The sequence below is a fragment of the Nyctibius grandis genome, chromosome 3 (assembly GCF_013368605.1).
Source record: "Nyctibius grandis isolate bNycGra1 chromosome 3, bNycGra1.pri, whole genome shotgun sequence".
In the NCBI taxonomy this organism is placed as follows: Eukaryota; Metazoa; Chordata; class Aves; order Nyctibiiformes; family Nyctibiidae; genus Nyctibius; species Nyctibius grandis.
In genome coordinates this window covers 95,002,116-95,026,036 of record NC_090660.1, presented here as the reverse complement: position 1 = coordinate 95,026,036, position 23,921 = coordinate 95,002,116, and the positions used below count along the sequence as shown (strand labels likewise).

Below are 23,921 nucleotides of genomic sequence, written 5' to 3'. Positions count from 1 at the left end.
GTTTTAACCTGTCCAATTTTAATATCTTTCAGCAAAATATTTGGGTTTTATTTATGTCATTCATACAATACTTTGAGAATTTATTTTTTTTTTGTCTGGAACTCCTTGTTTTGTATTACCACTTTTAACTGAAGAATGGAAAATAACTTTAACTGAAACTAACAACAATGAATTTGTAATTGCCAGAATTTATACAGATCAGTCTCATTAAAAACTGTAATTGTTGTAGCTATCTTTGTGGCACACTAGCTATATTTCAAAATTTCTTAATCAATCCTAGATTTCTGTTTCCTAAACAGTATACTTCCATGCAAATAGAAATTAATTATGCCAAGATGTTATACACTGCTGTGCACAAAGGCAAGCATTGATGATTCTGACTGCACCAACCAGGAAGATATAAAATCCAATTTGCACCACAATAAGCATAAGTTGTACCATTTTCTTCTTTTTATACATCGAAGAAACATACATGTATCAAGTCAGTTATCAAACTGGCACTACAGACTCTTCTTACAACACATGCCTGACAATATTTTACAGTATTTACTATCAGCACAGAATTTTTTACTTGAATAGTGTGTTATAAAACACCACCTCCTATCTTAGCTCTTTTATGTTCACAGCCAGTGTTTCATCTTTAATCTGGGTATTGCAACTGCTGTTACGGCTTCTTGTAGTTAATGTCATTCACACCTGTGAATGTACAAATAACCATACACTGACAGATATAATCCACATTACCAGCAGCACTGTCATCTAGTGGAGGAATCTAATATAGCACAGTACCAAAAAATGTGCTAGTAAAAAATATTCTGACAGATTCTTTCATAAACTTGAATTACTGATAAGTCTTACTAGAAGTCATAATCAACACATATTCCACATAAGCATATCCATCTATATTAGCACAATGATATCATGCTGATTTTGATTGCACTTTTGTCAAGCTCTCATACTCCGCATTTTTATATTAATAATCTATGCCCCCTGTGTAAGCATTATCTAAAGTCAAGAAATAAGGAAACTGAGGTCTGTATGCAATTCGTGTTAGGTCAGATCAACACAAGCTGAGATGCAAAAAGATAACGAGGACAGATATTCCATAAAGTTTTAGGCCCTCCAAATTAGGGGCTTCTGTCCTGATCCTTCCACCCATATAATGTCTCTTCACAGCACTGTGGTTCCACAGGCTGCTCGGGATGAATTTACAGATGAAGAGGTAAAACATCCTGAATCCCTACAGCCTTCAGGCTGCTTCTAGCCTGCCCAACAGATGGTCAAGAGGGTCAGGCTCCCCTGGCTGACCAGAACTATTTATTAAACCTGCAGTGCATGACCTGAGAAACCCTTCCCTGAAGGGAATTGAGGCTTTCAGACACTGTCATCATCACCATGATTTCTAAGTGCCCAGTGAATAGGAGTCCTGGCCATGTCATGGCACTGTCTGTAAAAACATGGTGTGGTCTCTGTTGTAGAATTTCTCATCTAAATAGCTGGTAAAGGCTTGCAGACTATAAATCAAGGGAGGGGAATAGCAGAGCATATATTGTCTTGGAGTGGTCACATAATTTTTAACGCAGTAATGCTGTTCTGGCCATCACTTTGACCTTGGAGGTACAGTACAAAAGAGAATAAAGTTTTCTCTGTGGAGAAGGGAAAGTCTCAATCCCAGTTGCTCTTTTTCCACACTGCTTAGCTCCCCTTGGGCCCCACAACACACACACAGTTTAGACATCCAGTTCCAAGAAATTCACTCATGTTCTGAGGGTTACAGCACCCATGACAAGTACGACACTGATGCTATGTTTGGACTTTTACCTTCTCTTCGTGCATTGCTTATCACCCTTGCTGCAGATTTACTCATTACATGGACTACAAAAAGGGGGCAGTTTACAGCATTTGCTATGGTAATTGCTCTTTGCGTAGCTTCAGCTTCCACTTCTTCAGGACGACACAGCTCATGCCCCTCAGGGCCAGTTATTCCTATTGCCAGCATCTTCTTTGCACCCTGAATATCACACAAAAACATGTAAGAGTCAGTTAAAGTGTAACCATGGTGTTGGGAACATGCTGCCAGACAAATGGATCCTAAACCAGCCACTGCAGCTAGTTTGAGAAAAAAAAACAAGGCAGTTATGACTTTTTTCAAGAGAAGTTATTGTTGTGCTATCTGAAATCCAATATATCTCTCAATAAATCTCTCAGAATACCTAAGTGACTTCAGAGAACACACTCCACTGGCTTGCAGGGATAAATCACTGCTTTTGAAAACCGTACCCCTCTCTCAATATGTACTCTTAAATGATCGCAGCCAGTAACTGAAATGACAGTACTAAGCCCTCATTGGAAAAATATTTGAAAGATCCTTACTAAGTACAAAGATACACATCCAGAGCCTCTGAATGAGGCTCCAAGGTTTTAAGAGGCATAAGATTTTGTCCCTGCTATATTCCAGGAACTTACACTTTGCTGATTTGAGATTACTTAGCAATAAATCCATTTCCATTACGGGACCTGGGGCAGAGTCAAAGCACTATTGACTAGAATAGTTGAAGACACTCAAAGATATCAGGGTAGTTATATTCCCAGTGCCTCTACACAGCACTAAGATGACAGTAGCAAATGTGAAGTGAGGCTAACTATGCGTAGAGGGACACTGAGACTTTTGTGCCCAGTCAATAAAGCTTTATCTGTACTTCTGGATTTGTTCCTGGGCCAACTATGTTTGGAGAGACTTAGGGTTAGGCATCACACACCTGGTCTAAATACTTGGCCGAGTGTTCCCCCTTTGACTTGGTCGATGGTCAGGCTCTGACTATTGCTTTCTTTGTCAGTCAAGTATACATATAATACTGCAAGTATATATATTATACTGAAAGTAAAACTCTCATTATAACAGGATCATTTGCCTCCTATCTATCTACCCTGATCCCAGGACTACAGATTTCAATTTCTTAGCCCACCACAAGCATCCTTTAGGATTTTGGACAAGATTTTTGTCTTCAATTTTCTGGAAGTAAACTAGGGTAGAAAAGCCTTTCCCTATGATACAAAGATGGTACTTACGCATCTATTGAAGTGCTTAGGTAACAGGAACGTTTGTATTCCTGACTTTGATGGAGAAAATGTCAAATGCCTACCTGTGCAATTAGCTCCCCATTCTCCGCATGGACTTGAGCAATTGCTCCAAGTTCCTTACAGCAGGAAAAGGCTGCATATAACTCCTCATCATTGACCATGTATAGATCTTTATAGGCCATAAACATCTTGAAGGAGTTGACACCTTTGTTTTGAACAAGACTTTTCATTTCTTCCTTCACCTGAAAGACAGTCAGCAATTTTCAAAAACTAGCAATATTATATTTTGCCTGTTAATAATTTTGTATAAAGAAATTGTAAGTATAAAGGGCGAGCCTTTACTCACCCATCAAATGTATGTTCAGTCCAAACAGCCCAAGTCACATATTTAAAGACTGACTTATACTTTTCTTCTTGTAGCAAATTGATTCTCAAAGTATACAAACCAGTACCACTGCAGTGCAGATATTGGAGGCACAAGCTAATTGCAGGAAGGGAATGTTTTTCACAAAAGATAATGAAGCAGAATTTTATTCCAAATAAACTTCCTGATTTTGAAAGCAACCAGTCCAATATTACAATCATGTATCCAACTTACACAGTATGGAGATTTTTGCAAAACTTATTTTCAAAATTGGATTGTAATAGGCTTCAGCTTCTGTCAAACAACAGTGTGACAGAAAAGATCTTACATCCTAGGGCTTTGTCCTGACTCTAAACAACACACAGCCTTTTGAAATATTTTGTCGTCAAACAAAATGGCTCTAAAACTCTAGATGCAAGCCTACTTTTTTCTTGTATGCACTACTTGATAGGATTCCCTGCTTCTGCTAGAGTCTGTGAAGCCCAGCAAAACATTATGTCCCAAAGAAAGAAAGAAAGATGCAGATTTTAGCCCAAAGGTTTCTTGTACAGCTGGCTAGCTAGAACTATCCATTACCTATCTTTGGCTCTCCCTTCCCAGTAAAATGATGGTGACAGTAACTGACGTGTATCTGTGATGCTATCACAATTTCCATGGCATTAATTCCTTTCAAAAAGTAAAACATTATTTTCCATATTCTCTCTAATAATCTGGTTGGATCTGCCCAAGAAAGGTGAGAGATGATTGATATAAAACTCACGTAAATTTTCTGGACTTATCCAGAGGAAGAATAGGAGCATATCTCGAGTGGGAATTATCAAACAATTAAATACCTGACATAAGGCCCTGCTCTGGCACAAATATAGAGGCATGTATTTTGTTTTCTTTTTCACTAATTACTATGACTAAGGGAAGGCATTGTGAAGAATGTATGGTTTTAATCAATACTTTAAATCCTGAAGAGATGATAGCTAATTAGAAGGGCATGAAATACCAGTCGCCTTTACCTAGGTCTTTCACAGCTACAAAACATCAGACCTTTCTATTTCTTCCAGTCTTGGCCTTTAAAAAAAGTTAACTTCTTAACATAAACCAGAGCATTTCATTAACTTACACATCTCTAGTTTTATTGGATTTTTCAGTACAATTCCACTGTTCTCTACTAAGGCTATTTCAAATGCACATTCCTCAAACTTCACTAGAGAATTTATTTTGTATCTTTGCTTTGAGCTAGAAGTTGCAGTCAGTCTATTTAGCGCTTAGTGCATAGAATACCAAAGATGGGGTGTTTGCAGAGTGAAGGCTTTGGTTTATACATTTTAAAAGTTTAAAATCAGAGGTAGTACTCATATTTAAAAATGGAATTTACTTAATATATCTATATACTGATGCATGTTCTCTGAGGATCCAAAGTGGTCTTGTAAAACATGGGTCAGGTTTAGATAGATGCCAAGCACCTGAAAAGTTAATTTATTCAGTAAAGCTTTCAGGCTATCAGCAAACATTCACACAACAGGGACAATTCTCCCATATGTAAGTTCCAAAAAGGTTTTTTAGATAATCTCACATTCAAGTAATTATTGGCTCCAGTCCTGCTTTACTTTAAAGAGGTATTACCGCAGTCACCCAGGAATAGAACTCTTCCTTTACAAATAAAGTTAAGTACCATATTTTTCATATATATCCTTATTAAAAAGAAAATAACACCAAGACTCAACAGAAGCATAGATTACCAAGTGTTCAGGTAACAAAAGGCAAAATTTATGCAAATATCCGTTGCCTTCTCTCTCCTGCCTCGTCTTGGTCTTGCACAACTGCTTCCTCTCCCTTTAACTTTGTGCAGTATTATCCAAAGATATAGGCTATCTGCAGACTTTCTTTATTTTTTCAAATACATGTACATTTAGAAGGGTGTGGACTATTTCAAATGTATTTTTTACACACAAAAAAATACTATTACACTGCCAGCAAGCTATATTTAGCATGTGAGGACTAACTCAAAGCAGGTATGGTATCAATTAATGGAATTGAAAATCAGCTATTGTGTCTACCTTGTTGCTCCACCACGTAACTGCCACGTGCAGTGCATAATCACAGCAGACTTTAGGGTCTGCCCAGCTTTTCCAGGTATCAAAGGCTTCAATAAGAGAACAGCCTTTCTGAGGGATGGCAAAGTCGATGATCATAGTGGTTCCTCCTGCTATAGCAGCCTGAAAGAAAGAAAGTTAATATTTAGCAATCAGAGACAAGGCAAATTTCCTCCCACCTTCTCCGATTCTCTGTGCAAAAATTAATCTTGATACACTGAAAAGCCAAAAGCCACTGAAGATTCCCTGAGTAAAGTATGAACTTGGAAAATTATTGTGGAGATTAATTTCACCTCCTTTGAGACGGATGTTCTCAAACAGGTATTCAGGAGAATCATGGGGAAATTCTCAGACTGAAAGAGAAGTTTTTGCACATGTACAAAGTCTTGTCAAAGATTTGGAGATGAGTCTGCAGCATCATTAGCAAATGTAACGCCCATCTACAAGAAGGGTCAGAAGGATGATTCAGGGAACTATAGGCCTGTCAGCCTGACCTCGGTGCCAGGCAAGGTGATGGAACAGATCATCCTGAGTGCCATTACACGGCACATGCAGGACAATCGGGGAATCGGGGCCAGACAACATGGATTCATGAAAGGCAGGTCCTGCTTGACCAACCTGGTCTCCTTCTATGACAAAGTGACCCGCTTAGTAGATGAGGGCAGGGCTGTGGATTGTAGTCTATCTAGACTTCAGTAAGGCATTCGACACTGTCTCCCACAGCATCCTCCTAGACAAACTAGCTGCCCGGGGCTTGGATAAGTGGACTCTTCGATGGGTTAAAAGTGGCTGGATGGCAGAGCACAGAGAGTGGTGGTGAATGGGGCAAAGTCCAACTGGTGGCCGGTCACTAGCGGTGTTCCCCAGGGCTCAGTTCTGGGGCCGGTGCTGTTCAATATCTTTATAGATGATCTAGATGTAGGGATTGAGTGCACCCTCAGCAAATTTGCAGATGACACCAAGCTGAGTGGGAGTGTTGATCTGCTGGAGGGTAGGAGGGCCCTACAGAGGGATCTGGACAGGTTAGATAGATGGGCCGAGACCAATGGCATGAGGTTCAACAAGAACAAGTGCCGCGTCTTACACTTCAGCCGCAACAACCCCATGCAGCTCTACAGGCTGGGGGAAGAGTGGTTAGAAAGCGGCCCGGTGGAAAGAGACCTGGGGGTGCTGATCGACAGCCGGCTAAACATGAGCCAGCAGTGTGCCCAGGTGGCCAAGAAGGCCAATGGCATCCTGGACACTATTAAGAATAGTGTAGCCAGCCAGTCTAGGGAAGTGATCGTCCCTCTGTACTCGGCACTGGTGAGGCCGCACCTTGAATACTGTGTCCAGTTCTGGGCCCCGCACTTCAAGAAAGATGTTGAGGTGTTGGAGCAAGTTCAGAGGAGGGCGACCAAGCTGGTGAAGGGTCTGGAGGGTATGACCTATGAGGAATGGCCGAGGGAGATGGGGTTGTTTAGCCTGGAGAAGAGGAGGCTCAGAGGTGACCTTATTGCAGTCTACAACTACCTGAAGGGAGGTTGTAGCGGAGTGGGAGTGGGCCTCTTCTCCCAGGCAGCTAGTGATAGGACAAGAGGGCACAGCCTCAAGCTTTGCCAGGGGAGGTTCAGGTTGGACATTAGGAAGCGTTTCTTCTCAGAAAGGGTCATTAGACATTGGAATGGGCTGCCCAGGGAGGTGGTGGAGTCACCATCTCTGGATGTGTTTAAGAAAAGACTGGACATGGCACTTAGTGCCATGGTCTAGTTGACATGGTGGTGTCAGGGCAATGGTTGGACTCGATGATCCCAGAGGTCTCTTCCAACCTGACTGATTCTGTGATCAGTGAGTTTCCTTAAGTGTGTGTGATCACCGAGAAAGAAGAGCACCACAAGATCATAGTTAACTTGAGAAATGCTTCCTCAGAGTCTACATAGTTGAAAAAACAAGCCTGTGTAACAGGAAAGTATTAAGGGGCCGATACACAACAAAAAAAGGCCAGATTCAGTTTTAAAATCCAGTGTGAAAATCCCCAAACTCTTGTCTAACACCAAAAAGACTCTTAAATATTTACAAGTAAATAAATAAAGAAAAACATTACTTTATGTATGTTATGAGGATCAAAAATTGGTTTTTAACCAATAATTTGCACTGTCCTTTAGGGACAGCTGAATTATTACTTTTTTTTTTTCCTTTGAAGGACCTTTGTTAGTCACTCCCAGAAACCAGATCCTCGACTAACAGAAATTGATCCAATATAGAAATTCCTTTGCTGGAATTGTTGCAATCTTACAAATTAGCCAGAGAAATACTCTCTGTTGCTCTGAACAACATCCCTTTGCACAACAGGTACAACCAATTCAGGTCAAAATATACACAATTCAAATTCATGCTAATTACTCTTCCTATTTCTAGATCAGTCAGTCCCTTCCTTCTCTTCACTTAGCGATCAGAAGAAAAACTGTAAATATGTCAGTATATTTTGCAGAAAAAGAAGTCTGGAGAGTGACATAAGCATTTGTGAATCTGTGATGAATTCAGCAAAACGCATTCTCCAAGAGAAGTTGTTCAAACTGTCAATTTTTTTCAACAAGACATATTCACTTCTTATTTGTTAAACAGCATTTAGAATTAAAGAATATTTATAGACTTCAAGAAAAAAAAATGTCACGGGTTCCACAACTCCACTCAAAGGCTCTTTTTTCCCCTAAAATCTTTTTTCCCTTTCTTTGTAAAGAGAGGTATTCTGTGCCTTTATTTATTCAACTGAATGGGTAAATCTTAGCTAATCATTGTAGCATATTTTGCAATAGTTGGAACACAACTCTGTCTCCCCGATTCTCTTGCCAAAACGTTTGTCAGATGATGACTTTCAGTAAATAGCTCTGAACACTTTCCACACTTTGACCTGGGCTAAGAAGGTCCACAATATCTAACTTCTTGACATCTGACCACCAGGCTGGATCTAGAGTCTTCTTTCAGGCACCACAGTGACTATCTGGAGATCCTGTTTTGTTTACGCAGTCTGTGCTTTGCAGCTGCCCTGTCCAGTGCCTCAAAAAGTTATTAAAAAACCCTGAAAACCTAAAAAAACTATTATTTTTTTAAAGTTAACATGCAATTTATCTCCTCTGCTTTGGGATTTCACAGTGTAGGCACCTACAGCTGAGTTAGTCTGCATCTTTGCTTCTCCTTAAAGTCAATAGAGGCACTTTAAGAATGAGATCACTTACACCTTAAGAACGCATCTTAACAGAAAGCCAGAGTCATTGCTGTTTCTTTTACATGTTTTCTTCTGTCAAATAAAATCATCTTCTGGCTTCAAGTCACATTTGTTTGATTTCTCTTGCAATGTCAAATTTCTAAATACATTGTTGATAATTAGTTTACAGAAATGGTTTTCACAAAGAAATAAAGGATTGTTCCAGAAAATGACAAAACATTAATATATATATTTGTGTACTGTAAATCATGTAAACTAAGTATTCCAGAAATAAAATTCTGCACTTCATTCAGCCAGGAAACATTCTTTGTGATGTCTGTAGAAAAGCAGAACAGGCATTGTGGACTTGATTTTTTTCTCTGTATTTCACAGAATCATAGAATTGTTTTGGTTGGAAAGGACCTTTAAGATCATCAAGTCCAACCATTAACCTAACAGCACCATTAACCTAACACAACCATTAACCTAACTCTAAACCATATCCTTAAGCACCACATTTACTCATCTTTTAAATACCTCCAGGGACGGTGACTCCACCACTTCCCTGGGCAGCCTGTTCCAATGCTTGACAACCCTTTCAGTGAAGAAATTTTTCCTGATATTCAATCTAAACCTCCCCTAGTGCAACTTGAGGCCGTTTCCTTTCATCCTATCGCTTGTTACGTGGGAGAAGAGGCTTAGAATCATAGAATCATAGAATGGTTTCAGTTGGAAGGGACCTTAAAGATCATTTAGTTCCAATCTCCCTGCCACAGGCAGGGACACCTTTCCTTTAGACCAGGTTGCTCAAAGCCTCATCCGATCTGGCCTTAAACACTGCCAGGGAGGGGGCAGCCACAACTTCGCTGGGCAACCTGGTCCAGTGTCTCACCACCCTCACAGTAAAGAATTTCTTCCTAATATCTAATCTAAATCTACCCTCTCTCAGTTTAAAACCATTCCCCCTCGTCCTGTCACTACTTGCCCTTGTAAAAAGTCCCTCGTCCCTCTCCTGCTTTCCTGTAGCCCCTTCAGGTACTGGAAGGCTGCTAGAAGGTCTCCCCGGAGCCTTCTCTTCTCCAGGCTGAAGAGCCCCAACTCTCTCAGCCTGTCTTCATAGGAGAGGTGCTCCAGCCCTCTGATCATCTTCGTGGCCCTCCTCTGGACTAACACCCTCCCTGCAACAACCTCCTTTCAGGTACTTATAGACAGCAAAATATTTATCACAAAAGGCAGTGTGAAGACCAAAAACTGCCTGTGAAAGTCATTTCAGTAACTATAATTTTTTTAAAAAAATATTTCTCGTCTATGGACATCTGAAACAGATAGCATTGTTATGCCCATATAATAATAGATTCCCTTATTTCTACCAGATAGCTATGGAAGAGACTTAGTTTGGGGAAAAAAATTCCCAGGATCAAATTTATAATCCTTTTCCAGTTATCAGTTCTGGAGGTGGAAATTCAGTGCTGTTGCTTTTCTCTAACATCTTATCTTACGGTTGACTTGGAGAGACATGTTATGTTTGACATAGCAGCCATTTTGGTGTGGCAAAAAAGATCTGCTGTGATGGACAAAATAATATTTTGTCAAAATTTTGCAGAATAATTACAGTCTATTGTAATGAGCCACTATAACTTCTGTGCTCATTGAGAAGAACAATTCTAGTGCTTAAACTATCCAGTGTAAAATATTTCCATTCAAGTAACAGCAGCAACACCAGCAAATCTATCTTGAGTTGGAATAAATATTACTATTGAAAGAAATATGCCAGTAATTTAAGGATAGCATGCATGTCATTTGCAGTCCTCCCTTCAGTACTCTGGGCTCAACATTAAAAAAAGCCAAATGTTAGAGTATGGAAATGTACAATTACGCCACTCAGACAATCTAACTCGCGCTCTAATGACGTGATGTGGCAAGCAAGAAATGAGATTTGCTGTTAAAGAATAGGGTTAATCTAAGCAAGACGGCACACTTTAAAGGTTCTTATGTGGTTACTGCACCACACCATTTCTTAAAAGGAGTTGAATTTAACGTATTTCAATTATTTCAAAGAGGCAAATTAGTATTTTGCACGTAAGAAAAAATGCACATCAGTGGAATCCATTTCTTTAGAAGGGATGCCTATAGCTTTCTGCTTTTTAGCAAACCCCAGTTCTGCTGTGAGAGGGACGGGATATAACAGGCTCTCTGAGGATGCTGGCTAATAGAGAAGCCAAGTAGGGCAATGTGATACCTTCTGTGGGCAAAGGTTTTCAGCCTGCATAGCAAAGCACTTTGTATGAGTGTTTTTACTGTATGGAGATGATGCATAATACTGTTAATACTAGTAACTGATACACTGCTAATGCAGGGAATGTAACGAGATCAGCTAAAAAGCTGAAAGAAACACTCCAAGTGTAAATTTGGGAGAAATGAGATACTTTTAGAGTGTGTCTTTGAACTGGACTTTCACTCAGAGACACAGTAAGGTCCAAAGTGAATGACAGAAGAAAAGCTTGCATTCCCCCATGCTAGCAGAGGAGAAAGATCAGATTACCACAGAAGTGCTCCCCATGCACTAGGCAGTTAAACTGTTGCTTTAGTTAACCTTTACTCAGAAAAGCATGAAACTTGTTGCATGTACCAACGCAAGCTGTAGTCTGCATGGTGACTGCCAGGGTAAATGACTGCACTTAACACTTGTCACCCACAGTCAGAAAAGTCTCTGAAGGAACCCAAATAACATACGGGTTGAAGGTGGACCTCTGAGTACCCCAACTGCTTATTATAATGTCCCAGCCAAGGGACAGTAACAATCACCTGTGCTTGATTCACACTCTATTCTCTCTTTTAGATGTAATATTGTACAACCAGCAGACATCCCTTTCTGAGAAAGCCCAGATGCACACACAGACATGCATACGTGCACCCACCTTGGTTCCTGTATAGAAGTCATCTTTTGACCTGCTACCCATAAAAGGGAACTGCATGTGAGTATGAGTATCAATGCCCCCAGGGATCACCAGCTTGTTGGTCGCATCCAGCACAACAAGTCCAGTTGGTGGTTCAAGGTTTAGGTTCGGTCCCACTTGCTGCACCACTCCATCTTCCACGTACACATCAGCCACCACAGAGAGATCGTCATTAACAACTTTTCCCCCCTTGATCAAAAGTCTCTGCTGAGCCAGGTTTTGGTGCGACATGGGAGCCTAGAAGGCGAGAGTGAGGCCTCAGCTCAGAAAGTTGCTCTTGCCTGATAGTATTTCACTGCCCACCCTTCTCCCAGAGCAGCAATCTCCAAAAGGCCCTAAACATACACCACACTGTGCTCTTTAAACAGACATCAGAGGAACTGCCCCCTCAGCCCTTGGCAGCTCCACCTACTCCCTCCAGTGGAGCACCAATGCCCAGCGAGGGCAGCAAGCCGGCGCACAGGACCGTGGCAGAGCATTGGCTTCAGGCCCTTTCTGCTCCGGACTCTGCCTGGAGAAAGTGGGGCCAGGCTTTCAGGAGGGTCCGGCTGGATTCTCATGGCACTCACTCCAGCCTGCCCTGCATACCCTGGGGTTTGAAACATGCTGGGCTGTTTTGAAAATGTGGCTATTCATCGGCTTGTGATGCCCAAAGGTGACACAAGCTCTGTGCAATGGGCTTTGAGGAAACCAAGGGTGACCTGAGCTCTCCACAGAAGTGGCCGGGGAGCCCAAGGGTGACCTGAGCTCCCTGTAGCTGTGTCTGGGGAGCCTGCGAGTCCTGCCTGCGCAGAGGGGCCAGGACTGAGCGCAGGGCTGCGGTGGTCCACCTCAGCTGAGAGCCCACCGGCCGCCGTGGTGGCGTCCACTCTGGTGCCACGGGACTGAGCCACCACCACAGGACAGAGCTGTCAGAAACTGCTCCTGACCTGTTCCTCATAAGATGATTTGGGACACACAACCCTCAGGACCCAAACGCAGCCCCCCGCCCCACCAGCGCCACTACTTGGACACTACACCGGCCTGAGGCGGGGACCCAGGTGGGGATGCCGGAGGCAGCCGAGGCCTCTCCTCACCCTGTCAGCGGGAGGCTCAAGGGCCAGGGGCGAGAGGTCGCTGCGCCAGGACCACGTGAAAACCATCCTCCGGTAGCTGCTGCCCTGCGCCATCTGCACAGACGTCCCCGGTGCCTTCCCGCCGTGCTCAGCCCGGCGCTCCCCGGTGCCCCCCCGCCGTGCTCAGCCCGGCGCTCCCCGGTGCCCCCCGCGCCCCGTGGCACTGCTGCCCTCACAATCGGCGCCGGCCTCGGCCCGCCCACGCTGCAACCACCGCCCCCGCCGCGCCCGGCCCCTCGCGCCTCCCCCGGCCGAGGGGCCCCTTCCCGGGGACCGGGGCGGGGGAGCCGCCGCGCAGCGGGAGCCAGGGGAGAGTCGGAACTTCTGCGGCGGATTTCACACAGGGCTGGTGTGACGCGGCCTGGGGGAGGGGGCTTCTGCATTTCAGAATATAGACCCAGAAAAAGAGGTGGGAAGGTAAAATTCGGGCGGCTAAAAAATGAGCTAAAAGCTTGTGGCAGAGGAAGAGGAAGGATCTGCTCTACATCCTGCCAGAGACACCTGCTCTATGGACTTCTGCTTCGCTCCTACAGTAACCCGGGGTTTGCGGGCTCAGCAGTGACATTGCTCAAGCATGTCCCTGAATCTGCTGAGCACCAGCATCTTCATTCCCTCGACCTCTTCCAGTTCAGCAACAATGGCTTCAGAAGACAGAAAGAATGTTGTCTCTGAGTGCCATGAGCGGGTGTGCACGTATGGTGCCAAAACGACACTCAGACAAATGACACTAGATTTGGAAAATTCTCACCTTCCCATCAGCATGTCACCTTTGGTCCTCCTGTCTCAGTGGGTAGAGAGCAATACCAGGCATTTGCCTTTGTATCTGCTCATCCCAAATTGTCTCAGCTTATGCCTCCCCTTTGTGCAGTGGGACAGACACCCACCAAGATTCATCACACCATACGGCAACAGAAAAGGTCAAAACTCATTTGGAAAAGCAGGTCAGAGAATGAGAACAACAAAGTGAAATGCCCCAGGGCTCCTGGGGCACCTGTGGTGATGAACAAGTAGGACAGGGTAACCTGCATCTACCATGTCTGCTACATTTAAAGCTGGTAAGAAGACAAGAGTCAAGACACTGTGATGGGAATTCAGTCGTGAACTCTGGCTCACTAGTTACAATGGTATTGATGAACCAGGAACAGCTGAGTTTCAGCAATAGGATTATTCAGATGAAGAGCAGGGGAAAAAAGATGCAGGAGGCAAGTCAAATGATAGTCCTCTAAGACAGGAATTGTGAACGTTAGCGAGGACAGAAGAGGTCCTCGGGGTGGGGTGATGGGGCTATGCTTTCAAGCTCTGCTGCTGCTGAGGCAGTGAACCCATTTCTCCCACCATGCAGACGGGCACCTGAATACCTGGACTGCTGGCGATCTGAGATGGGTTTGTCTCAGGTACAGCAGTTTCACTTTGTCTGAATGATGGGACCTTCATTAAGTGAGGAGAGGGGGTGGTAAAGACAGAGGTTCATAAGATCGTGTGCAGTCACAAGGGGTGCAGCAGTCAAGTTCATATGGATGTTTAATGACTTCAAGTGGAACAGCATCGAGAAATTATGAAGTATTTATAGGCAAAGAGGCTTCATCCTGAATCTGCCAGCTTGGTGCCCAAACTGCTAACCAAAAATTGTCACTTTCTTACTATTTCTCCTTGGCCAATGAATAATTAGTTATTTCTACAAAATGAGTTTTTACATGACAGACCAAGGTAATCACCTCCAAATACGCTCTTGGGCTAGTGGTAGACTGTTCCAGCTGAAATCCTTCCCCCAAATTGGGCAGAGGGAGGTTTGAAGGGAGGCCTGCCACATCGCAGCGGACTATGGTAAGCACCAGGATATTCAGTTCCGTTTTTTGTGTGTTGTGTAGGAAAGAGCTGACATGATTTTGACACCTAAATGGTAAGGAGTGGCACGGCTCAAAATCCTATTTACCTCTGTTTCTGAACAGCATCAGGCCTGAGCTCTGTTTCCCCTCCTCTGATTTCCTCCTGGCTAATTTAGACTTCATGGATACTACTCTTAAGTGTCCAAACCATCCTACCTGTAACTTCATGCCCAACTCAGAGCTGCAGGTCCCACAAACGAGCAAAGTAATTCAGTGTCAGGCCTTATAATGCTGTGCCTAGGAAAACTGAATCTGTTCCACAGGTGTTTTTGAACACATTAAATAGCGTATTGGTAGATAATGACATTCTTTCTAAGCAGTCCTTTTATTTAGTCCGTTTGTACAAACAAGATAAAATCACATCAGCTGCATTTACGTACATTTGGTAAATATTTGATATTTCACAGCTCTGCTGTCCCTGGAAAGGATGGCCTGAAATACCACCCAAGGGACAGAAATAATCCTTATAATACTGTGAGAAGAAAACTTAGTGATCACTGAATACGTGTTGCTGCTGCAACGAGGCCTCCGGCTTCTAATTGGCTTTGTAACCTTCACTCACCCACAAAACTTTTTATCCTTCTCTGCACAGTTTGAAACAAATCTTTGCTCTGTAATCAGTGCCTGACTCTGCACTGTTGTACTGGTTTGGGCTGGGAGACGGTTAAATTTCTTCACAGTAGCTGGTATGGGGCTGTGTTTTGGATTTGTGCTGGAAACAGTGTTGATAATACAGGGATGTTTTAGCTACTGCTGAGCAGTGCTTACACAGAGCCAAGGCCTTTTCTGCCTCTCACACCACCCCACCAGCGAGTAGGCTGGGGGTGCACAAGAAGTTGGGAGGGGACACAGCTGGGACAGCTGACCCCAACTGACCAAAGGGATATCTCATACCATATGACATCATGCTCAGCATATAAACCTCGGGGAAGAAGGAGGAAGGGGGGGACATTCCGAGTGGTGGCATTTGTCCTTCCAAGTAACCGTTATGTGTGATGGAGCCCTGCTTTCCTGGAGATGGCTCTAAACACCTGTCCACTGATGGGAAGTAGTGAATAAATTCCTTATTTTGACTTGCTTGCATGTGTGGCTTTTGCTTTACCTATTAAACTGTCTTTATCTCAAACCCCTGAGTTTTCGCGTTTTTACACCCTCCCAATTCTCTCCTCTATCCTGCTGGAGGGGAGTGAGCGAGTGGCTGTGCGATGCTTAGCTGCCAGCTGGGCATAAACCACAACTGTGCAAAGAATTTTTCTGTTAAGAAACATTTACTCATCCTAAAATATTACATAGTAGTTCAGTGATTTGAGAGACATTGCAGAACGTCATCAATTGCAATCCTGAACTTGAATCTTACGCTAATGCTTTTGTGGTCTACAGCAAAGCAGACCTGAAAATCTAAACATTAGAATGTCTTGTTTAGTGTAGCAATCCCAGAAGTATGATCAAAGAGATTTCTCAGTAACCTAATGATTATCTTAACTGATTTAATTTTAAGATGACGAACCCTGAAGAAAACCCAATTCACATCTATTATTTACCAAAAGAAAATAATTCGGCAAATTAAGGAATAGGTTTGCAAGAAACGAACAACTGAAGTTTGGAACATTCAGAAGACCTTGAGGACATCTTCTGAAAGTCATTATAATGAAGACACAATCAGTTTAAAATCTTCTGAGACACACACACTCACCCACCTACCTCTCCCTGGAACTTTTAACTGCTACCTCCTAGCATAAAATGTTAATTTCTATCTTCTGCTGTAATTATCTCATCTTATTCTTATCCTCCCTTTGCTTCCATTTTCATATCCTTCCTACCGTATCCTATTTCTGAAAAGCCCTTCTGGTATCACTCAGTCTTCAGCTTTTTCTTAAGCCGAAGATTCTTACTGGCATTAAGTTTCAAATAAAAGTTGTTGAAGCAGAGATGTATCTCAAAATGCAGGAGATGCAGACAAATAGGCCTTTGGACAAACAGTAAAGATGTTTTTTTGATGAAAACTAGAGACTAAAGATAAGCAGTGGGGAGAAAGCTCAGCTAATGAAGATGCATTATTAATCATATTTTCCATTTTTGACTGCTTTCCTTCAAGGAAGAAAGACTGGATCATGACTCAGACTTTCAACTCAAGAAAATTAACAGAAAGGATACCACTGACTGTCAGTAATGCTGGATAAAGCACTTGGGTTTGGAGCATCGGTGTAAAGATGTGTCAGTTTGACGTGAACTCTGGATTTGCAGAAGGAAATGAATGGTTATCTTTTCCCATATTCAGAAATTCAGAAGGACTTTGACTACTCGGGTGTGCATTTCTCTGCAATTCCGATAAAGAATCCATAATGCCTGTTCACCTCGGATTTACTTTCACACCCCTCTTTTCTGCAGTGGGAATTTAATATCATTTAATGAAATCAGATGGTCTCCATGTAATTCTACCTGAAAAGTCTTCACAGTTGTGGGAACAGTCAGGTGCCCCTCGTGAAAACTTCATAACTAGTTTCTGAACAACCTGGTGCTGACTACTTTCATGAGACAGATTTGCACACACGAACAAGCAGTGATGTTTTAAAATCTAATCTCTAAGGGCTTCTTCAGTTGTAAATACTTTCCAAAACTAGCAAGTACATCCTATTGGTTTTCTATAATAAAACAAGATGAAAAAAATAATGAAAGGAGTTGATTCCTGTAGTTCCATGTCATCTGCACAGTTATAAATATGCTTTCCTTATTTTAAGTACTGGGCTACATCCAAGCTCTTTGTGCCAATCTATCCCCAAATATATTGGAAGTGATGCTGCAGCCCATTAGCATCCAGCCTTGGACCCCACATCTGTGACACAAAGGAAGGCAGCCAAAACTGTTGCATGTGCTGAAGAAAAAAGTAGGATGGTCACAGAATCACAGAATCAATCAGTGATTTTTTAAATCACTACTTTTTTAAAGCAACAACAGGTAGTGACTGTTCTCATTTTCATAAGACTAAGTGCTTCTTGCTCCTTGAACTTGCTCAACACAAACAACAGATCACAGACAGCACAACCAAGGAAAAGAAAAGAAAAGAAAGACCAGGAACCCAGCAGAGCAGAATCTAAGTAACAATACTATGCTGTTTTCACTGTTCACTTCCCATAGTGGCTTACTAAGGGTCCAATAATCACCTTCTAAAAATCCATGAGACCACAAAGGCAGTTCAGCTCAGGCATTGAAGTTCTAGGTCTCAGCATGTTCTGGGAAAAAGACTCATCAGATGCGTCAGTTGCTTCCTGGTGGATAACCTCAGCCAAAGCAAGCCACTTCATAGGTGGGATTTTTCCAAATTCCAAGAAACATAACCACAAAAGCACAGAGAGTAGCTTCGTTTGGAAACTTATTTTTACTAATACATTATCTGTAAAAAAACACTGCAAAGTAGTATTTACATTGTTTTGGATGATTCTCAAACTCAACATCTCTTTTGAAGGAGCCTAAAATCAGAATTGTAACTGCTGCCCAACATACCAGGCAAGAGAAAGCAAAACTGAACACCTCTGGTTCCTTCATACCACTGCAGAAATAAAATGTCTGTTTATGACCTTCCTCATTATCCTGTGTATTGCTTCTGCCTTTGTTTCGCATCTGATGCTCCTGAACCACTTCACAGAATCACAGAACATTAGGGATTGGAAGGGACCTCGAAAGATCATCTAGTCCAATCCCCCTGCTGGAGCAGGACTACCTAGACCATATCACACAGGAACACGTCCAGGCGGGTTTTGAATGTCTTCTTCCAACTGTGGCTGCCAAAGGTCCTTCTTAACTGACCACAGGAAAGACGACAGATTTAAAACAGTAAATTTTACCAGTCGTTCTTGCTCAATTTTCTACACCTGGAGAAGCAGCTAAAAATGGTTTCTGCATTTCTGTTTGAGTACCTTCAGACATGAGTATTTGGTTGCAAAGGTCCGAGTGCAATTCTGCTAACTGTTCTGCCTTACCTCTGTAACACCACAAGGCAATAATGCTGTGACAAAATCTGAGATTTCTGGTCTTGATTCAGATACTTGCCTCTGTTAGGTAATATCTACAACATATCCTTATTTCAGGGATCTTTCCCTTAATCCTTAAAACAAGCTTATTCCTTTGTCCTTTATATTTTGCATAAAAAAAAATTATTTGTTAGGAAGTGCACCTGAACCAGAACTACTCCTTTACCCTTCTCTTACATGTTCCTGATTTGACATGCCCTACCCATTCTGATTTATTTTTGAGGGGTCTCCTACAATTGCTTATCTCAAAAAGAAATAATTTGCGCAATGTAATAGATTATAATTATATTCCTTTGGATTTTCTAGTCCATTTTATTACAACCGTCCCATAATTCAAAATCAAAATACAGTGACTCATCTTTTTATCTTAATTTTTTTGCCTCCTGTGTTCCACCCCTTTCCTTCCTGCATAAGCAGCTACAGAGTGACTGTAATATGGAATAATCTTTCAAACTGAATGCAAGTGAAGTAAGTTCTTTCAGATTGTATCTTTTCTTTGGTACTTTGATAATACAACTCGGTCACAAGAAGGAACTCCCCTCCCTCCCCCCCAAAAAAAATCCCACAAAACAAAACCCAAAAAAAACCCCAACCACTCATCACAATTACAGGAAGATTAAAGCTATTAAAGATTAATGGAAAACGTGCAGTAGTCCCTCAGGACAACTGCAGCTGTCAAATAGCTGCTGGAGAATGAAACAGGCCAGTAAACATTCACTTTTCAGAAAGGAAGCAAAAACTCATCTCAACAGGAAAACCCATGATTAACCTTGATCTGCAGTAAGTATTTAATGTAAGGACTCAGTGAAAAAGTATTTGTGTCCCAGACTTGAACTGTGATTTTCCTAGACTGAATCCAAGCTTTGCCACAAGTTCTTGCTTTGGCATTGGAAAGGAAGTGGAACACAAGACACTGTAAGCAGCATCCTCTCTGGGAACTTGTTTTGAAAGAAGGGCTATCAGCAATACTTGCTGAACTTGTACTGAAAATGGACTTTACTTTGGAAACAAAACAAGCCCTTGTAGCATCGGAGGCTCAGTCAGCCCCCTTAATGTTTCAATGTAAATCAAATGACAAGAAAAGTGTGGTATGTGAAAAGGAACAATGGCAAACTCCTTCCATGCTCAGAAAGCTTTAAATGAGGAGAAAAATTGCCTCACAATAACCTACATTCTTCAAACCTTTCAGATGAAAGTGATTTATTACAGAAAATAAGATAATTCCACAGTGAATCATTCTGGCTTTTCTTCAAAATGCCCTAGCATTGTAGGACTGCTAAACCAAGAATCACTTAAATAAAACATTCATGTGAGCAGCTCCAAAATAAGAAATGAAGTAACATGACTCAACAGAAGTCTCGGCAAAAAAAACCCCAAAACCCACCAAAAAAACCCCACCTCAAAACAACAATAAAAACCCAAAAAACCCAACCAAGAGGAAACTTAATCAGTATTAATCAAATTTGATCACTCCCTTTAAATTCACTAAGAAAAAAAATCACTGCAACAAGTTAGCCTCATACAAATATGAATTTTATTTACAATTTTCCAAATAATCAAATCCAACTTCTCAGTTAAATGTGTAGCATTTCTCCTTTAAAACAAATTAAACATTGTGTTCTTTTTACATCTGCAATACCGAGTCCATAGGTACATGCTATTTGGTGCATCTAATGGAACAAATTTAGATTACTTTATGTGTGTGTATAACACCAAAGGTATTCTGTGCAGAGTCTTTCCTCAAAATGTATCTGCCTTGGGGACAAACATTTCCATAACCACTTTCTAATGACAATTAGGTAGGAAGGTTTAAAAACCCAGTATTTTATACCAGGACATACTGGTCACGTATATTTCAGGGTGTGTTACCACGTTCATATTGCAAAGTTGCCTGCTCTATAAGCAATGCCACTGAAATCAGACTAAAGATTACCCCCAGATTTAGATATTATTCAATGTGAATAAAAATGGCCATTGATGACTTTTACTCGGGTATGTGTAATTATGGGCCAATATGTACCTGATCGGGTACCAGTGTGATGTGATCTGTTCTGAAACTTGAAACCGCATGGGTCCTTGTAACAAAATCTTTTACAACTGTATTGCACGTAAGGTCCTCAAAAGCACAAATCTACATAACCATGCCTTAACTCAGAATTTACCTGCTCACTCTCATGAATAAAATCAACCAGATGGTAATATTGTTTATTTTTCTCATCCCAGTGTCTGTGAAAGAAGAGAAGAGGGAGAACATATATACACTTTGGAATCCATTCAATTATTTGTTTCTTCTGCATGTCATTTGTACTTCAGAGATGAGGATTTTTAAAAAATAAAATAAAAAGCCAGACAGACCTTGGATTTATCTTTAAAAGTACCTCAAAAACATAACAAAAATTCAATTTAATTTTGATACATATTAAAACATTTTAGTCAGTTCTGCCCGACAGCATAACACGACAGAAATGCACAAGACTTTAAACATGCTTTAAAATGACATTCAACAAAGTATTTAAAATTTAATAAATAGCATACAATCACACACAAATACATTTCATACTGGATCTTTAAGCCTACTAAAAACAGACTGGCAAAGAATAAATAACACAGCAGTTGACATTTTTGTTTTTAAAAGGTGTAGATTCTTGTTGTCACGCTAGTAGCCACATATTAACCTGCTTATCACAAAATCGGAAGTTACGAGCTTTTTTCCCCACTGATCTGTTTTGCTCCAACATGTAATATCGTAAAAGAAATACACTGAAAGGGATTTTTTTTTAAACAACCAGTCTGCAACCAAGTAAACCAGTTTTTAAATACAACGAATAAATAGGGAATTAGTAAAGCAAATTCAATTGCAACAAAAATGCAACACCCCAAGAAAAGAGCCATGGAAATAGATAGCCATTGCAATATTAGACAATAATAGTACTTAAAGTGATAGTGCTTGTGCACTAAGCTCATTAGAGACCTTAATATGATTTTAGTGCAAATCCCTTGAGTCCAAACAAGCTTTATAACCTACAGTATTAGGGAAAGATCTACTACCAGTTGGAACTTATTCTGTAGTGTATTTGTACGTATCAGGTATTTAAAGAACTAACATATATTGTAATATCTTCGGCCCTTTTTTATTTCAAATCAAAAAGACTAATGACTGGGGATTTTACATACTATTTGGCTGTACCATATTAGATTGCAGTTTAGGAAAGTCAGTGCTATAAAAGCTTTTGCCATCAGTTTATCTATTATATCTAAATTTGACAAATCATTGCATTTTGTACTTTTGAGAGAAAAAGAACGCTCCTGGAGAAAGTTTCTCCCCCCTTTAAATAAGTTCACATTATGATGAAATTCAAGAATATTTAGACAAAGTGTCATATAAACTGAAAGAAAAGTACATATTTTACATTAACAATCCTTACCAGCATTTAGTATATTAAGTTACAAGTATGTTGGCAATAATACAACAGAGTCGATTCCTAAAGGAAAATAATTCTGTACAAATTCACCTGTTAATATGGGGTTAAACAGGCAGCCAAGTAAGTCTTGAGCAGCCATGTTTCTGGTTTGAACTACAGTACCAGGATAAATTAAATTTGAAACTAACTGGGATAACTTCAGTTTAAAGAGTAATCAGATTATACTGGATACACACATCGTATATTCAGAGCCATTAAAAATGTTCACTCTAATAGCTCCATAACATCATCCAGTATAAGAAATGTGTAATCAACCACACAGGCTAAAATAGTTTTAACATAATGTTGTCCTGGATTTTTTAAAACTAAAAACTAGTTTTAATTGTGAAGTACAAAACAATGACAGATATTGCTCCAACTTGTACACAATCTTTCCTAAACAATCCGTACCTAGCAGAGTAATAATGCCTCATCGTCACTAGTTTCATTTTTCACTGTTGCTTCTAAGCAAGTGTCGGGTATCTGGGCAGTGTGTACGATGCCACAGCTCTCACAGGGGCCATCTCGACTGCACGACCTTACACCGTGATGTGTTGCACTGTAAGGCTGTCTAAGCCCTGGTCCTTGATCTGAGCTGAGATCAAGTAGAGGTCTCGAACAGTCATTCACGTCAAAGTCTGATGCTACATCAGAGACTGGAATTAACATTTCAACATCATCATCCTCTTCTCTTCCACTTACCACATTATCAAGCTGTCTCAAAGGACTTTGGTTCTGGTTCACTGAGCTTGATCTCCCTAAAGTAAAGCGTACCCAGCGTAAGCCTTGAGTCATACGACTTAGCGCACTAGTGAGCTGGTGATGTGCAGGACTTGTGCTTGGGGGCTCTACACTTGTCACTTCTCTTCCACTATCCGTGTTACCGCTACTGCCGGTCTGAGCAGAGGAACTCCCACACGCTCCGACTGGGGCTTCTATTGCTGTTGCAGGAGGGACTTTCTGAGGCAAGGTGGCAGCAACACCACCAACTGCTCCCACTGTGTCTCTTCTTTCATTTTCTGTGTCTGTATCATCAGATTCAACTGAAAACAGACTTCTGTGAGTACTATTTCTTTCAACTTCTCTACTAGTACTTTGGCTGGCAACATCATCTCCATCCGCTGAGACCAACGCCAATGATCCAGAATGACGTGACCTTGCAAAATTAAAAATTCTATTCCAAATGTTACTTGATCTGCCAGCAATAGGAAGTCTGATTGAGGTAAATCCAAGCTGAGATCGTACTGCCAGTCTCAGGTTTTCCAGAACTGAAGCCTAAACGAGAAGACAAGCAACAATCAAGTGTTGACAGTACGTTGGCACTGTTCTGACAAAACGACAACTATTGTGCAAAACAGCATATAACCACAAAGTTAAATGTAGAGTCTTAAATATTAAAAATATGTTGTCTTTAATATTAAGGATCTGGTGTATGTAGCAATAAGCTATTTTAAAAACAAAGCAGGCATGAAAGAATTCTACATTTTCTTGAGGAAAAAACATTATGAACAGGGAAATTAAGTGGAAATACATATGGAAGAAAAAGGGGAATAAAAGACCAATAGAATATATAAGGTATGTTTCTGCCCAAATTAAGGACCTCTAAATAAAGAAAAAGTGAAAACCAATGCACTGTAACCTGGATATGGAACACTGATTACAGAAAAGGACATCCACAGACCCAGTGCAGACCCAGTAAAGCAGGTATGCAAGATCTGTTACGTACAATCTTACCAAGAAGATAAAGTAGTCAGTGTG

The 23,921-nt window shown here is 41.2% G+C and overlaps 2 protein-coding genes across 2 annotated transcripts in view; both read right to left on the bottom strand.

Moving 5' to 3' along the window:
• The window catches only part of DPYS (dihydropyrimidinase), a 38,324-nt gene extending 25,482 nt beyond the window's left edge, over nt 1-12,842 (bottom strand). Inside the window, exons 1-5 of the mRNA XM_068396277.1 lie at nt 12,750-12,842; nt 11,635-11,880; nt 5,497-5,655; nt 3,144-3,323; nt 1,822-2,011 (exon numbers count right to left, since the gene is read on the bottom strand). Of these exons, the coding sequence (XP_068252378.1) occupies nt 1,822-2,011; nt 3,144-3,323; nt 5,497-5,655; nt 11,635-11,880; nt 12,750-12,842 (868 nt within the window). The remainder of the gene's footprint in view (nt 1-1,821; nt 2,012-3,143; nt 3,324-5,496; nt 5,656-11,634; nt 11,881-12,749) is intronic.
• A 7,371-nt stretch (nt 12,843-20,213) lies between these two features.
• LRP12 (LDL receptor related protein 12) overlaps nt 20,214-23,921 on the bottom strand; it is a 53,769-nt gene continuing 50,061 nt past the window's right edge. The window contains exon 7 of the mRNA XM_068396144.1: nt 20,214-23,438. Coding sequence (XP_068252245.1) covers nt 22,575-23,438 — 864 coding nt within the window. The 3' untranslated portion in view covers nt 20,214-22,574. The remainder of the gene's footprint in view (nt 23,439-23,921) is intronic.